Genomic DNA, 15,032 nt, shown 5'->3' on the forward strand with positions numbered 1-15,032 from the left:
ACTTAGTTCTAGAATGGGGACCAGACAATGTCACTCCTTCCCTGTACACCTGCCCTAAAGCCCATGCCAGTGAAGCGGGGGAGCCTCTTCCCCGGACCTTGGATTGATGGGCAGCTCTTCAAACTTCAGGCGTTGCCTCAGATGTCACCTCAGAAAGGCACCTTCCTGAGCACTGTCGCTAGAGCTTCCTCATTCCCTCTCACCGCCCACCTGGGTCTCGCTCCATCCCATCACATCACAGCACTTAACCTCCTTTGGAAACCACCTTGCTTGTTTCTGTGTTTACTTGTTTATTGTCGGTCCTCTGTTAGAAAGTCAGCCCCAAAGGAGCTGGGGCTTTGTCATTTTTGCTTACTATTGTGTCCTTAGTGCCTAAACTTTAAAGTTATGTGTTCAGACAGTCGTTAACTGAATGAATTGGGATGACTGAGTGGGTACAGCATAATTTGTACTGATGGCTATCATATTGGGAATAGGATTTGAAACACTAGTTTCTTTTTTTTTTTTTTTTGTCAAGATGACTAAGTGGAGGCTGTGTGCCTTAAATGGCTTTGTTTCCTGAGAGTCCTGAGGGCCAGAGAAGGGGGTTTGGAGAAGGAAGAGAAAGAGAAGGTTTCTGGAGGAAAGTAGGAGAAAGTAGGAAGGTGCGGCTTCGAGAGCAGAGGGTACGTGTTCCGGGCACCTACTGCCTGTAACAAACCATCTCAAATCTAGTGTCGTAGAACTATTGCTGTCACTGTTTTACTTTCGCATATGATGCAGGCCAGGAATCTGAGCGGGGCCCAGCGGAGATGGACTATCTCTGTTCCATGATGTCCAGGGCCTCGCCATCTGCCGTTTTATCCCTTTGCCTCAGCCTCCACTATGGTTCCCCAGAGCACTCTTACTGATCCTGTTTTTACTTAACATTTTGATATGCTGTTCATCATAAATAATTTTGCATTAATTTTTTATTTTTTAAAAAGATTACATTGATTTTTTAAAAGATTACTGAGTTTCTTGGCCTCTCCCTTGAATTTTGCATCGGAGGCACACGCCTCACTGGCCTCGCCCGAGCGCCCCAGCCTTGGAGGGCGGCAGAGGGCCGGAATCATCGGGCCCAGAGCTGGGACTGTTAACCGCAGCCCCGACATGTGGTCTCTCCACGTAGCTTGGGCTTCCCAGCCTGGCGGCTGGATTCCAAGAGAGGACACCCGAGAGTGAGACTCCAAGACACTCCAGACCGAAGCTGCATGGCCTTATAGCTTTATAGCTTTGTAAGTCACACAGCACCGTTTCCTGACCTGCGTGAAGGGACGCACATAGACCCCCCACGTCTCAGTGGGAAGAGGGCCAAATAATGTCGTGGTCAAGCTTAAAACAGTGAGACTAGTGGAAGCTGGGGGCCATGTGTGGCGGTAGCTCTGTCTGTCCAAGTGGGATAAGATTCTTTCTTCCTTTTTCTCTCCTTTCTCAATATTTTAATGCAGTTTCCTGAAATACGTTTGTCTGGCAAAGCTGAGTTTCTTAAATTACACTTCCCTCAGGGACCTGTGCCAGCGCCCCTGAAGGAGGGGCGGGTCAGGGGCCACTGTGTTAAAGGTTCCGGGGACGCGCTGCCCTGCCAGGCTCTTAACAAAGAGCGGAGGGGAAACCTGTGTGCCCAGCAGTGGCTGTCTGGTCCCCACTGCAAGCGATTCTGATTGTCCATTCTTGTCTGTTCTTCACTTTGAAGGAGAAATAACCAGGGGAAGGGTACTGACGTCTTCATCCGCTATTTCTGAGTCGGGGTGGGGGGTTCATAGAATTAAGATTTTAGAATTTCTTTCAGTGATGATCCCACTTAACCTACGCGAGCCAAAATTTAAGGGAGGACTTCTCCAAAGTGGGCCTGCCTGGAATTCATCTCCATTTATAATTGCTTGTGAAATGAAAAATGGCTGTTTCCTCCCAGGGAGACTTGCTATTCCAGGAATTAGTGGCACGCAGGGACTTAATCATGACAAGTTGTCTAAAGCCACAGAAGTATTCGCTCACTGTCTCCCTCCCTAGAGAAGAGAAATTTCAAAGTCATAAAGTTTTTTGGAAGGATAAATTAATGAATTCTTTTGGGGATTTGAGATCTATATATGATATGTGCATGTAAATATATTAATATCTTTTACAAATAGTTACCTTAGCAATACAAAAATTACTATTTAACCTCATCAGAAGCAGACCAATTATTGTAAATTAATTTGTCAAATGTATGTTTGCCAAAAGTCAATTGCCAAATGACCAATTTGCTGAGTGCCCAATTCCCCAAATTACCAATTTACTGAAAACATGTTCCCTTTAAATATTCGTAAAGTTTATAGCAGTTCCTATTGGTTGTATTGCTAGGGCCTAAGAAAACTGGGATGAACCAGAACTTCAGAGTCTCTCCGTCCCTCAGTACCCGCTTTCTGCCCTTTGCAGCCACCCCCCTCCCCACCCATGGCCCTTGCTTCTCCCTTTCTCTGCCCCTCCCTCCCCTTCCCCACTTCTCAAGGATGGGCATCTGCACCAGGCAGTACAGCAACTTGGAGCGGTTCCCTCACCAGGCTCCCCACCCTGCTGCCGTCGCCTGCCACTGCAGATACACAGAGCTTGGGCAGAGGCAAAGGAAGGTTCCTTAAGATCCTGCTAGGAAGACAAAATGAAGGCCATCATATTCAGACTTTGCAGAAATCTACAAAAGCTGTTAAATCAGTCCATCTATATCGGTAACCTATTGCTATATAAAAAATTACCCCAAAACTTAGTAGCCAAAAAAATTAACATTTATTATCTCACATAGTTTCCGTGGGGCAGGAATCTGGGAACAGCCTGGCTGAGTGGGTCGGGCTCAGGGTGTCTCGTGGGCTCGCAGTGCAGCGGCCCGCTGGGGCCGCAGTCATCCGCGGGCTTGACGGTGCCTGCAGGACCCACTGCTAGTGTGGCTTGCTCCCACGCCGGCACGCCGGTGCGGGCTGTTGACAGGAAGCCCCAGTTCTTCACCACATGGACCTCTCTGTAGGGCTGGGTGTCCTCACGCTGTGGCAGCTGGCTCCTCCCAGAGCACGTGGTCCCAGAGAGCAGAGGGAGCCCCATGTCATTTATGACCTAATCTCAGAAGTTGCGTGCTGTGCCTTGTTTTACTCTAGTCACCAGAAGCCAGTCACTAAGTCCAGCCCACATCCATGGGGAGGAGAACTGGGCTCCAGCTCTTGAAGGAAAATATACTAAAAACCTTGTGGAGTATATTTTAAAACCAATATACCATCTAATAAAAATTGCTAAAAAATTAACAAAGGAGGGTATAAGAAACAAGTTTATGGTAAAGTGGAAATATTTTTGAATTTGGAAAAATGGTCATTTGGAGAATAAAATTTTTGTCTAATTGACCTAAAACCTATGAGTAACTAGACTTACTCATAAAATGATCATGTTTCAGATAGTGAAGTTGAAAGTGTGGCTTATCAGCCACAAGTACAACAGCAGAATTAATGGCTGAGCAAACTATTGCTACATTAACTTAGTGGAATTCTATAGAGATAGTGCAGGGAAACAGTGGTCCTAAGCCACCAAACAGGACAGTCACGGATAAGCCTTTGAATGTATGGCATGTCTTCCCCTGCCAGCCAAAGACCTGGAGAGACTGGTGGTAGGCAAGAACATCATTGTTAATTTTCCCTAGGTTCTTGGTTTTGTGACATTCCACAGATTCCTAATACTAAGAAGTATGATTTATTTAGAAATTAATTACAGATTTCATTTACCTTTTCTTCATAAACACATTTTTTTAAAGTCACATATTTTACAATTCCCCTTATTTATTTTTAGGGAGAGAGGAAAGGAGGGAGAAAAAGAGGGAGAGGAGCATCACTGCGTGGTTGCCTCTTGCACAGCCCCTATTGGGGACCTGGCCTGCAACCCCAACCCAGGCATATGCCCTAAACTGAGAATCAAACCGGCGACCCTTTCATTTGCAGGTCGGCACTCAATCCACTGAGCCACACCAGCCAGGGCTTCACAAAAACATCTTTTAAACTGAGGTAAAATTTACATAACATAAAATTAACCATTTTAAAATGGACAATTCAGTGGCATTTAGTATACATTTAATATGTTATATAACCACCACCTGTAACTCTAAAACACTTTAATTGCCCCAAAAGGAAACTGTACCACTAAGCATTTGCTCCCAATCTCCTTTCCTCAGCCCCTAGAAACTACTAATCTTCATTCTGTCTCTATGGGTTTCACAAGACTCTGACACTACATGATAGTTCCATATAAAAATCTGATGAATATTTTCTAAGGATACATAATTTCCCTAAAAGTATATGAGAATTCTACCACTGAGCCACCAATGCTACGGCACCCCCAAAATTACATGAGCACTTCAACAACAACACTGTATTTAGCATTTATAAGTTTCATTATCCATCTTCCAGAGTTTTTTTAAAAATAGAAAGCCCTCAGGAAAATTTTGTTTCTAATTTCTCAATTTGCCTGGCTCCTCCAAACCTCTGTGTCTGCCCGGGCCTGGTGGTATCTCCCCTTGTACCCTTGGTATAGCAATGCTTGACTCCAGAGTTGTGGCAGTTCAAAAAGTGCTGGCAAGTAGGCTGGCTGGACTCGGTGTGAGACTTGCCCAGAACAGCAGATACCAGACACGCACATAGCAATTCATATTACCAGAGCACGTAATATTAGCTACCTTGTTGCCTTGCTTTTAAAAAAAAAGTGCATAAAATAAAATTTTAATGTTTTGACATTGGGTGTTGAACAGGATGTGGTGAAAGAGGCAGAAAAATGTACAGAAATAAGAAACAGAAGGTGATTGGTCAGGAAGATGGCCTGACACAGGTTTCTTCCTTAAAACAGTACAACTTGCCAAACATAAACTCTTAACCTGCTGGAAAAGGAAGCAAAACTGTGTATGGACAAGCATTGAAGCGCACTTCTCAGCTGTGGCCAGCAGGTGGCAGTCTTGTCTGAAAGTGAAGAGAAAACGCTAGACCCCGGTTTTCCAAGGCTCCAGGAGCCAAGAATCGTAAAACAAACCTCAGTACTGAGTGACCTGGGAAATGGCTGTATGGCACAGCCACCGTTCCCAGGTGCAGACCCATTTCTAAGGCTCGTTCTGCCAAAAGAATACCAAGCCTGCTGCTGCAGCTGTCTCCTCTTTTAGTGATTCCCTGGGCAAGTTATTTGTTCTGGGTTTCTGCATCTATCCAACAGGTGTTGACCGCACCAAGCTTCCTTCCAGCACTGACAGGCTGTGGTCCTATAGTTCCTCTCTGGATTGCAGGAACCGTGCCTCTTGCACTACGGCTTTCATTGAGTGTCGGTGGCCCACTCCTTGCATCTGTGTTGTTTACTGATGTTTCAGTCAGCACGAGCATTGTAGCTGACACCCTCTCAACTGATATTTGTCAAATGAATGAGCATGGGCCTTGTTGAAATGCTTCCGAGCCTCACTGGGCATAATCTCGTAACTACTCCAACTCTTCTGATCCACCCACTTCCCTGAATACTCTTACCTTCCTTCCCAGACCCAGCTCTCCAGGCTTCCTGCCGCCTCTCTGGACACTGCTTCTCAGTCCTTCGTACACTCCTGCTCCTCCACCACTCCCTTTCTGTTTCTCTTAGGATTCAACCCTGGGTCCTCTTCTCTTTCTTTTCTTTCTGTGGTACCTATTCCACTCCCATGGGGTTTTTTGTTTCATTTTGTTTTTTGATTTGGGGGGAGGGGAAAAGAAACATCAATTTGTTGTTCCACTTATTTATGCATTCACAGGTTGCTTCTTGTATGTGCCCTGACCAGGGACCGAACCCACAGCCTTGGCATCTCGGGACAACGATAACCAACTAAGCTACCTGGTCAGGGCCTCCACTTCCATTTTAATTACCACCTATAATGATAGAAACAATAATGAACAACATAAAGTATTTTGCCATATGTTAAGTACTACTCTAGCTCTTTACTCCTTTAATCCTCAATACAAGCTGATGAGGTTGACATTGTTATTGTCCCCATTCTCTGGATGCTGGGCCGAGTGGCTGAGTGACCTCTCTACAGCTCAGACCTCTCTCCTGAGCTTCAGGCCCTTATTTTCATTTGCCTTCTGAACATCTCCCCTTGAATGTCATTAACCATGTTCAGAATTGGACTCCTGATATTCCACCTTGAAACTTTTCATTTTCCAAGGTTCCAACCTCAGTAAAAAACACCCAGTCTCACCCAGAAATGTGGGCAATCGTCATTTCTCCCAGCTTCTCATCTTCAGCCAACTATCCCACAAGACCAGTCAACTACTTTATATCAGTCAAATGTGTTCCCTCTTCTCCATTCTGTCTCCTTCTATAATTCAGGTCTTTATATTTCCCACCTCTAAACCAATCTCCATCTCTCCATATGGTGCCCAGACAGAGTCTGTTTTCCTGGTCCTCCACCAACTAGAGTTTAGTGGTGAAGAATATGAGCTTTGCAATCCGACCGGAGTCACTCTGCTACTTATTAACTGTTTCACCTTGAGCAAGCTACTCACCCTTTTTGAATCTTAGTTTTCTCTGAAATGAAAGATGAGAAAGCACCTGCTCTCTAGGGTGGCTGGCACATGCAGAGCCCTCAGAAGCGGGGGCCGCCTACCCCCACAGGCCTAGCTCTCACCAACACCCCGTGTCCCAATCATGGTCACTGGGTGGCATGTACTTCCCAACATGGCACTTGGCACGTTCTTCATTCCAGCCCCTCCCTTCTCCCTATGACTTTGTCAGCTCACGTATTACCTTCTCCAAAGAAGCCCTCTGATTCCTTATCTCCCACCCTCCTCAATGCGCCCTCACACCGGCCTCGTTTCTTTTGTATTCCCACGGCTCTTACAACACGGCATCATAAATACCAGTTTCCTTACTGGTATCCCATTAGACTGTGTCATCCCTGAGGACAGGGACTATATCTTAGTCTTCCTCATTGCCCTAGCACAGGGGTCTGACACGGAGAAGATGCTCAATAAGTATTTGTTAGATAAATGAATGCGTCAATGAATAAATCAGTGACGGCTTCAACGTAGGACAGTTGGGTGTCACCAGCACCACAAGCTTCGGACAAAGCTGCTAAAGGTGGCAGTCTCCTGTTGCCATTTGCTTTCGGAATGAGCCTGCTGTGCGGAGTAACCAGCACAGTGTACGAAGAATTGTAACTGGCTGTGCCTCTTGTGGAGACATTTGGGCAGGCACGAGCACTTCCACTTTGGGTGTGAATAGTGACCGCTGTGAATTTCAAAACACAATAAAAAATGACTCAGTTAATAAATCTTCATTTTTCTGAGGAGCTCCAAGTGTTGCAGATACATAATCAATGACGGATCAAGCATTCAGTGTAAAGTGAGTAGGCAGAACCAGACATTTGTCTCTTGGATTACTTGGTCCTACCGAGGCAGAGAATGCCTACATTTGTGGTCGTGGCAATTTCATAAAATATCTTCATCTATTCATTTTTGCCCTGAATGTTCACAGAGTCATTTCTTGCTGCAGGAAGAGCTCTCTGAGGCACAGGCAGGCATTTCCCCCACCATGTCCTCACTCTAAGGGACTACCAGCTTGTGCCTCAAAATAGCCCAGTTACTACTGAGAGAGGTGCTGCGGCTGACAAGGCCCAGCATAGTTGGGAGCCAACCACTCGGATCCAAAAACCAAGCTGCGCTAATTCAAGAGCAAAGAACTAAACAATAAGGCAATGAGTGAGACTGACTTGGAGGTTTCAGGCACCAGCCAGTGCCACCCCCTAGGCAGTCTAGGAAACCTCAAGTATTGAACTTGGGCAAAAGTGGCCCAGGATTGGTAGTACCCAGGGGGCTGACAGAAACACAGGAAAATGCGCTCTGGAAGAAAGTATCTTCATCCTAGCTCTCAAGTTTTTCCCAAAATTAATTTTGCAAATATAAGACCAACCCAAAACATAAGATAACTATGCACACAAAGAAGTCACTATAAGTGACTAGTAGACTAGAAAATGACTCACAAACACTTGAGCCAAAGTAATTATTAGACATAGAACAACAAAAGTTAAGTTTTTAAAAATCTGGTAAAGAAAAACCTTTAGGGAACAGGAAGCTGTAAAAAGTGACATAATAGACTTCAAAGATTTCATTTATTTATTTTTAGAGAGTGGGGAAAGGAGGGAGAAAAAGAGGGAGAGAAACATGATGTGCGAGAGAAACAGCAATAGGTCACCTGTCTCATGCCCCCAAATGGGGACCTGGCCTGCAACCCAGGCATGTGCCCTGCCTGGGAATCAAACCGGGGAATTTTCTGTCTGCAGGCCGGTGTTCAGTCCACTGAGCCACACCAGCTCAGGCAGTGACATAATAGACTTTAAAAACAACCAAGTGGAATTTCTCAAACTTAAATATACAATAGCTAAGAGTAATTACTCAATGGACATGTTTAAGAACAGAGTAGACACAGGTGAAGAGCAAATTAGTACCCCGAAGAAAAGGGAAGAAGAAACTATTCAAAATTCACCACAAAAAGTCAAAAAGATGAAAACAGAATAAAGAGAATGAGACTGAGGATAGAGCGAGAGCATCTAGGAGAGACAAGGAGGAAGGAGGAAAAGGGGGCAGCAGCACTGACAGATCTAATCCACAATAAGATCTAAACAGGATAAAAATAAATGCACATGTGACTCAACTACGTACTGTCTCCAAGAAACTCACTTCAAATAAAACAATATAGACAGGTTGAAAGTAAAAAAATAGGAAATGATATATCAAAAAAAAAACTAATCAAAGAAAAGCAGGAGTGGCAATATTAATATGAGACAAAGTAGACTTCAGAGCAAAGAAATTTGCCAGAGATGGAGAGGGACATTATATAATAATGAAAGAGTAAATCCACCAAGAAGACATAACAATCCTAAACGTATGTGCAGTGACCAAGAGATCTATAAAATACATGAAGCAAAAATGATAGAATTGAAGAGAGATCTACAATTACAGTTGGAGCCCTCAACACCCCTCTCTCAACAATTTATAGACCAACTGGAAAATCAGCAAGAATATAGAATTCAACAACACCATCAACCAACAGGGCCTAATTGACATTTACAGAATACATTTCTATATAATCCTTCCTAGAAAATAGAAGACGAGGAAATACTTTCTAATTAAGTTTATGAAGCTAGTATGAACCAGACAAAACCAGACAACAGCAGTACAAAAAAAAGAAAATCAAAATCCACACAGATCAATACAAATCAAAATCAATACAGATCAATATCCATCATCAATATAGATTCAAAAATCCTTAACAAAATATTAGTGAATAGAATTCAGCAATATATAAAAAAGAATTATACACCATGACCAAGTAGGGTTCATTCCAAGAATGCAAGGCTGGCCCTGGCCAATGTGGTTCAGTTGGTTGGAGCATTGTCCCATAACTGAATGGTCATCGGTTTGATTCCCAGTCAGGGCACATGCCCAGGTTTTGGGCTCAATCCCCTGTTGGGGTGCATGCAAGAGGCAGCTCACATCCATGTTCCTCTCTCCCTCTCCCGTTCATTCTCTCTCCCTCTCTCCGCTCTCCTTCCCTCCCTCCCTCTCCCTCTCCCCCTCATAAAATAAACCTTAAAAAAAAACTGCAAGGCTGGTTCCATATCTAAAAATCAATCACTTTAATCCAACAAATTAATAGGCTAAAGAAGAAAAAAATCACACTATTATATCAATCAGTGCAGAAAATGCATTTGACAAAATTCAACAGCCATTCGTGATTTAAATTAAAAAAAAAAAAAAAAACTCTCAGGAAAATAGGACTAATGAAGAACTTCCCCAACTTGATTTTTAAATCTACAAAAAAAAAATTTTTTTAAACAAGAAGAAAAGGAACAAACAAAAAAATCTATAGCTAACATTACACTTAACAATGAAAGACTGGCCCTGGCTTGTGTTGCTCAATGGATTGAGTGCCAGCCTGCACACCAGAGGCTCACTGGTTCAATTCCCAGTCAGAGCACATGCCTGGGTTGCAGGCTGGGTCCTCAGGTGGGGGCATGCAAGAGGCAACCAATTGATTATGTCTCGCACATCAACATTTCTCTCCCTCTCTTTCTCCCTCCATTACCCTCTTTCTAAAAACAAATAATAAATGAAATCTTTTTTTAAATCAAGACTTTCATCAAGATGGAGGCGTAGGTAAACACAGCTCGCCTCCTTGCACAATCACATCAAATTTACAACTAAACTATTGAACAGTCATCACTCAGAACCATCAGAAATTGAGTTGAATGGGAGTCTGACAATTACAGAATGAAAGAAACCACATCCATCCAGACTGGTAGGAGGAGTGAAGACTCAGAACAGGCTAGTCCCACATCCACGTGTGGTTGATAAAAATTTGAGAGGGATACCTCAGGAATGAGGAATCCCAATCCAACACCAGGCCTCCCAGCCCAGGGTTCCATTGCCAGGAAAATAAGTCCCCATAACTTCTGGCTGCAAAAATCAGCAGGGATTGAGTCAGTGGAAGAAACTTCTAGAGTCCCAAGCAGTTCCCCTAAAGAACCCACACACAGACTTACTTGACTTGATCCCTCTAAGCTCCAGCATCAGGGTAGCAGCTTGAAAGTCACCAAGCGGCATACAAGGAAGAACTGAAGTGTCTGGCATCAAGGCATGAGCTTGGGACAGCTTTCTCCCAGACAGAAAGATGAGCAGAGGCCATTGTCCCTTATCTGAACCATTCTCCCACAGAGCCACAGAGCTGGCAGGTGGGTGCCATATCTGAGACTCCATCAACTTGGCTAACACTATTTGCCCCATCCTGGAGATCTCCTGAGGCTCTGTCCCACCCAACATACAGCTGTTAACAGTGGCTTTTCCATATGAATAGCTGGTCTTGGCATGTTTCACAGCTTCCTAAATCCTCTCAAACAAGCAATAGCCAGCGTCAGTGAGCCATGAGCCCCATACCTCTTGCTAAGTGGCCCCAGGCCTGACACCAGCAGCAGCCAGCCTAGATTCACAACTTAGCTTTACCTGGGAATCTCCAAGTCCAGCATAAGTAGCAGCCACCTGTAGTTTGCTTTATAGCTCATGCAGGGCGGCGCCAGGCAGAACACAGGTGGTGACTGACCTTGGCCTTCCCCACCCAGGAGACCCCAGAGCCTGAACACCCAGTGGACAGCTATAGACCACCTCAGAGCACCACCGCCCTGCCCCTGCACAGCTGATCCTCCCCAGAGGGTAGAGACTGGTGGTCAATGGTCATAGCCAGCCCTTGCAGCTGACTGACCTGCGTAAAAATCCCTCCCATTGACCTGCCAACAGCAATCAAGGCTCAACTACAAGAGGAGGGTATATTCGGCCAACACAAAGGGCACACCTTGAGTACCGAGTGTTGGTGATAGGGGAGGCTGTGCCACTGGACACTACAGGACACCTACTACATTAGGCCATGCTACAAAGAGAGCAAGCCATAGAAACTCTACCTAATACATAGAAAGAAACACAGGGAGGCTGCCGAAATGAGGAGACAAAGAAACATGGCACAAATGAAAGTACAGATCAAAACTCCAGTAAAATAACTAAACAAAATGGAGATAAGCAATCTATTACATACAGAGTTCAAAACACTGGTTATAAGGGTGCTGCTCAAGGAGCTTAGTGAGGACCTCAACAGCATAAAAACAATCTAGTCAGAAAGGAAGAATACACTAATTGAAATAAAGGACAATTTACAGGGGAAAAAAACAGTAGAGTAGATGAAGCTGAGAATCAAATCAAGGATTTGGAACATAAGGAAGCAAAAAAACAACGAGGGACCGGGCCTGCAACCCAGGCGTGTGCCCTGACCAGGCATTCAACCACTACCCTTTAGCTTGCAGGCCGGCACTCAATCCACTGAGCCACACCAGCCAAGGCTTCTTTCATTATTTTTTTCTAATAGATTTCCAATTTCTATGTCTTTCTCTTCTTCTTCTGACACCCCTGTGATGCAAATGTTGGGTCATTTGAAGTTGTCCCAGAGGCTACTTACACTCTCTTTGGGTTTTTTTCCTTCTTTTTTCTTCTTGTTCTGACTTGTTCTCTCTGAAGAGAAACAAGAGCAGTGTGATCCTGCTGTGCCCATCTTCCCAGATCCCAGCTGGCTCCCAACGCTGGGGGTGCCTTTGCACCTACCAACAAAAGCTTTTGAAAAAAGAAAAGAAAAGAAAGAGCTCTTCTGCCATTGTAGAGAATTATCCTAAACATGTTCTTACTGGGTAAAATCTCCTGACAAGAAGTTCTGACTAGTGTGGCTCAGCTGGCTGTGCGTCATCTTGCAAAGTGAAAGGTTGCAGTTTCAATTCCCCTCAGCACACGTGCCTGGGCTGCAGGTTTGGCTGGGTTGCAGGTTCGGTTCTTTCTCACATCTATGTTGCTCTCCCTCTTTCTCCCTTCCTCCCCCTCTGTCTAAAAAATAAAAAAAATTTTTTTAATCTCCTGACAAGGAAATAGAAGGGAGGGGATAATTTTTCAAACAGATAATACTTGTCATAGAGTAGTTCTTTGTAAACATTGCATTCTGGTATGCAAATGAGCTACTCAGGGAAACAAGAACTTTCCTAAGTCCAGTCTTCCCAGGAGTAAGTGGAGATATAGGACCCACTAGGCTCCCGTAGTGGGAAAAGCACGTTTTTAAGCCCTGTCGCCTTGTAGCAAGCGCATGTGTTTAGAGTGACATTTACTGCGGTTGTGTACCATCGCGTGCTATCGCATTACCACCTCACCCTGTCCCATCCTGGCTCTGCCTCTCTATGGTTCCTCTCTCCTTACAAAAACATTCGGTCCTCTCCATCTTCCCAGGCTCTCCCACAGCCCACTGACCCCTTTTAAGCTCTCATTACCATACTGTGCCCCTGACACAACAGGCATTCTGCAGGCTGAGTGAATGATGGAAGGAATGAACTAGAAAATATCTACAGAAAATGCCTCTAATAAATTTGAACTGTCTCCTTCCTCCCAACCAAATCTTTTCTTCCTTTTGCTTCTACCCCTTCCTAGCTGTGGAACCTTAATCAAAGTGATTTACCCCTCTGAGCCTCATTCCTTGTCATGTAAAATGGGATGATGGTCATAGTGTCATTGCAAAGGAACCCCATGAGCACACAGCCAAGGCAATGAAGGACACAGTAACGGTTCTTCAGGAGATAAAGTTTCTCTAAACTGCTGTGTTCCTTGCTTCCACCCCTTTCTCATTTTCTGCCATACATTCCCCACCGCTTTCTTTCTCCCTCTCACCCCGTCTTTCCCATCCTTGTCTCCCTTTGAAAACCCTGCCCTGCCCTCCTCCATGAATCCTCCCGGATTCCTCCAAGCTGAAGGCGGCCCCGCAGAAGTGCAGCCTCCAGCCCTGACAGCCTCTAAGCCTCCTTGATGGGTGGGCTCACCACCCAACCCTTCCTACTCCAGCTATGGCTGGTTGGGGGTGCAGAAGGCTCGTCCTCCTCCTCTAAAACCAGGAGCTGCAAGAGGGCAGGACCCAGGTGTGTCTCCTGCCTGACCCCCACCCCCCACCCACACCTTGTGCAGTGCTGGCCAATTAAAGGCCAGGAACGGTCGATGAAGAGAATGAGGGTAAAGGGAAACGACTTGCTTCACGGGCCTCTTTGCTCCTTTGGTGGGGTGGAGGGTGTTGGAGCTGTGGGCTTCTTTCTCCATTGCCTCTGCCCTTCCGCAGCCATCGAGCTGATCAAGGACCTGGTCAACTACGACGTGTGCGCAGCGCTGCTCAAGGGCCTTGTCGATCTGCTGATGCCATCCGTCAAGAAGACCTGCAAACTGCAGCCCAAGATCCTCAACGGTAGGGATCCGCTGAGACTTGGGGAGAAGGCACCCTGTGGGGGGAGGGGCCCCTGCCTCACGGACGCCCCTCCACCAGACTCTGCAGGGCTCCAGCTCACCCCCCACCTGCCGGTGTTTCTGCAGCAGGCCGCAGCTGCCAAGGCCATCGGGTAAGTGGGCAGGAGGCAGTGGGTGGATGGAGCAAGCACTGGGACTGGGAGCGGGCTGGCCCGCGGCGCCAGAGTCCCCAGGGCTCGCCGCAGCTCGAATCCCCCGCCCAGGGTACTGGCGCGCAGCAACACGAGCCTAGCCGAGGAGATGCTGCACCTGCGTGTGGTGCACGGCCTAATGGCCGCCATGGGCAACACGGACCACAGCAACAGCCAGCGGCAGGCCAGCCTCACGCTGGAGGTGCGCGGGCGGCAGGCGCGGCCCGCGGGGCGGTGGGAACCGGGCGTGGGCACCTAGTCACACCGCCCGCCTGTCACAGTACTTCGTGCAGACGTTCCCGGTGGTGGAGGAGCACGTGCGCAGGTCCATGGGAGAGGAACTCTACAGGCTCTTCCTTGTAAGTGCACCCGCCCTGCCCCGCCCTGCCCCGCCCTGCCCCGCCCCGCCCACTACGAAGAGCAGTTGGCCCAGACAGAATGGTGCCTCCTCCACACGTGCCCACACAGATTGAGCCTGGTGGCCAGCTGCAGGGAAGGACCGCCCTGGCTTGGGCTCCCCCTGGCGTCTTTCTGTCCCCTTTCCTGCTCCTGCTTGCAACATCCCTCTGCTCAAGCCCAACTCCAAACCCAGACTGCCCTGGCACCTCAGCCGGGTTCCCCTTTCTCCTGTCCTCAGAGCAACGCAGAGGACTTGTACATGAAAATAGATAGTGTCCAGGTGGACATCTTGGCAGCCAACAAAGTCAGCGTTACCAGAGGTGAGTGGGGAGTGAGGGGACCTGGAGCTGAGGTACAGCAGGCCCAGACTCAGGCTCCCCTCCCTGTTTCCAGCGTTATCCCTCAGCGGCCTCTTCCACAGCAATACGCACTTTTGCTATGGCCTTAGTGATCAGGAGCGGCTGGACGACATCACTCACTTCCAGGAAGATATGGAAGGAAAGGAGTGACAGAGCCTCTGTGGCAAGCGGGGAAGGCCAAGGCTGTGTGACAGAAAGTCCTGCAGAGGAACCTGAGGTCCATCTCAGGGCAATCACACTTGGCCCTA

The 15,032-nt window shown here is 46.7% G+C and overlaps 1 protein-coding gene across 1 annotated transcript in view; it reads left to right on the forward strand.

Annotated features, from left to right (window-relative positions):
* Nucleotides 1-15,032, forward strand: part of ARMH1 (armadillo like helical domain containing 1) — a 41,182-nt gene extending 26,150 nt beyond the window's left edge. Inside the window, exons 7-12 of the mRNA XM_054572124.1 lie at nt 13,714-13,836; nt 13,915-13,987; nt 14,099-14,228; nt 14,308-14,385; nt 14,664-14,745; nt 14,819-15,032. Of these exons, the coding sequence (XP_054428099.1) occupies nt 13,714-13,836; nt 13,915-13,987; nt 14,099-14,228; nt 14,308-14,385; nt 14,664-14,745; nt 14,819-14,934 (602 nt within the window). The 3' untranslated portion in view covers nt 14,935-15,032. The remainder of the gene's footprint in view (nt 1-13,713; nt 13,837-13,914; nt 13,988-14,098; nt 14,229-14,307; nt 14,386-14,663; nt 14,746-14,818) is intronic.

The sequence above is a fragment of the Pteronotus mesoamericanus genome, unplaced genomic scaffold (assembly GCF_021234165.1).
Source record: "Pteronotus mesoamericanus isolate MK-2021 breed Mesoamerican mustached bat unplaced genomic scaffold, CSHL_Meso_final contig_221, whole genome shotgun sequence".
Classification (NCBI taxonomy): Eukaryota; Metazoa; Chordata; class Mammalia; order Chiroptera; family Mormoopidae; genus Pteronotus; species Pteronotus mesoamericanus.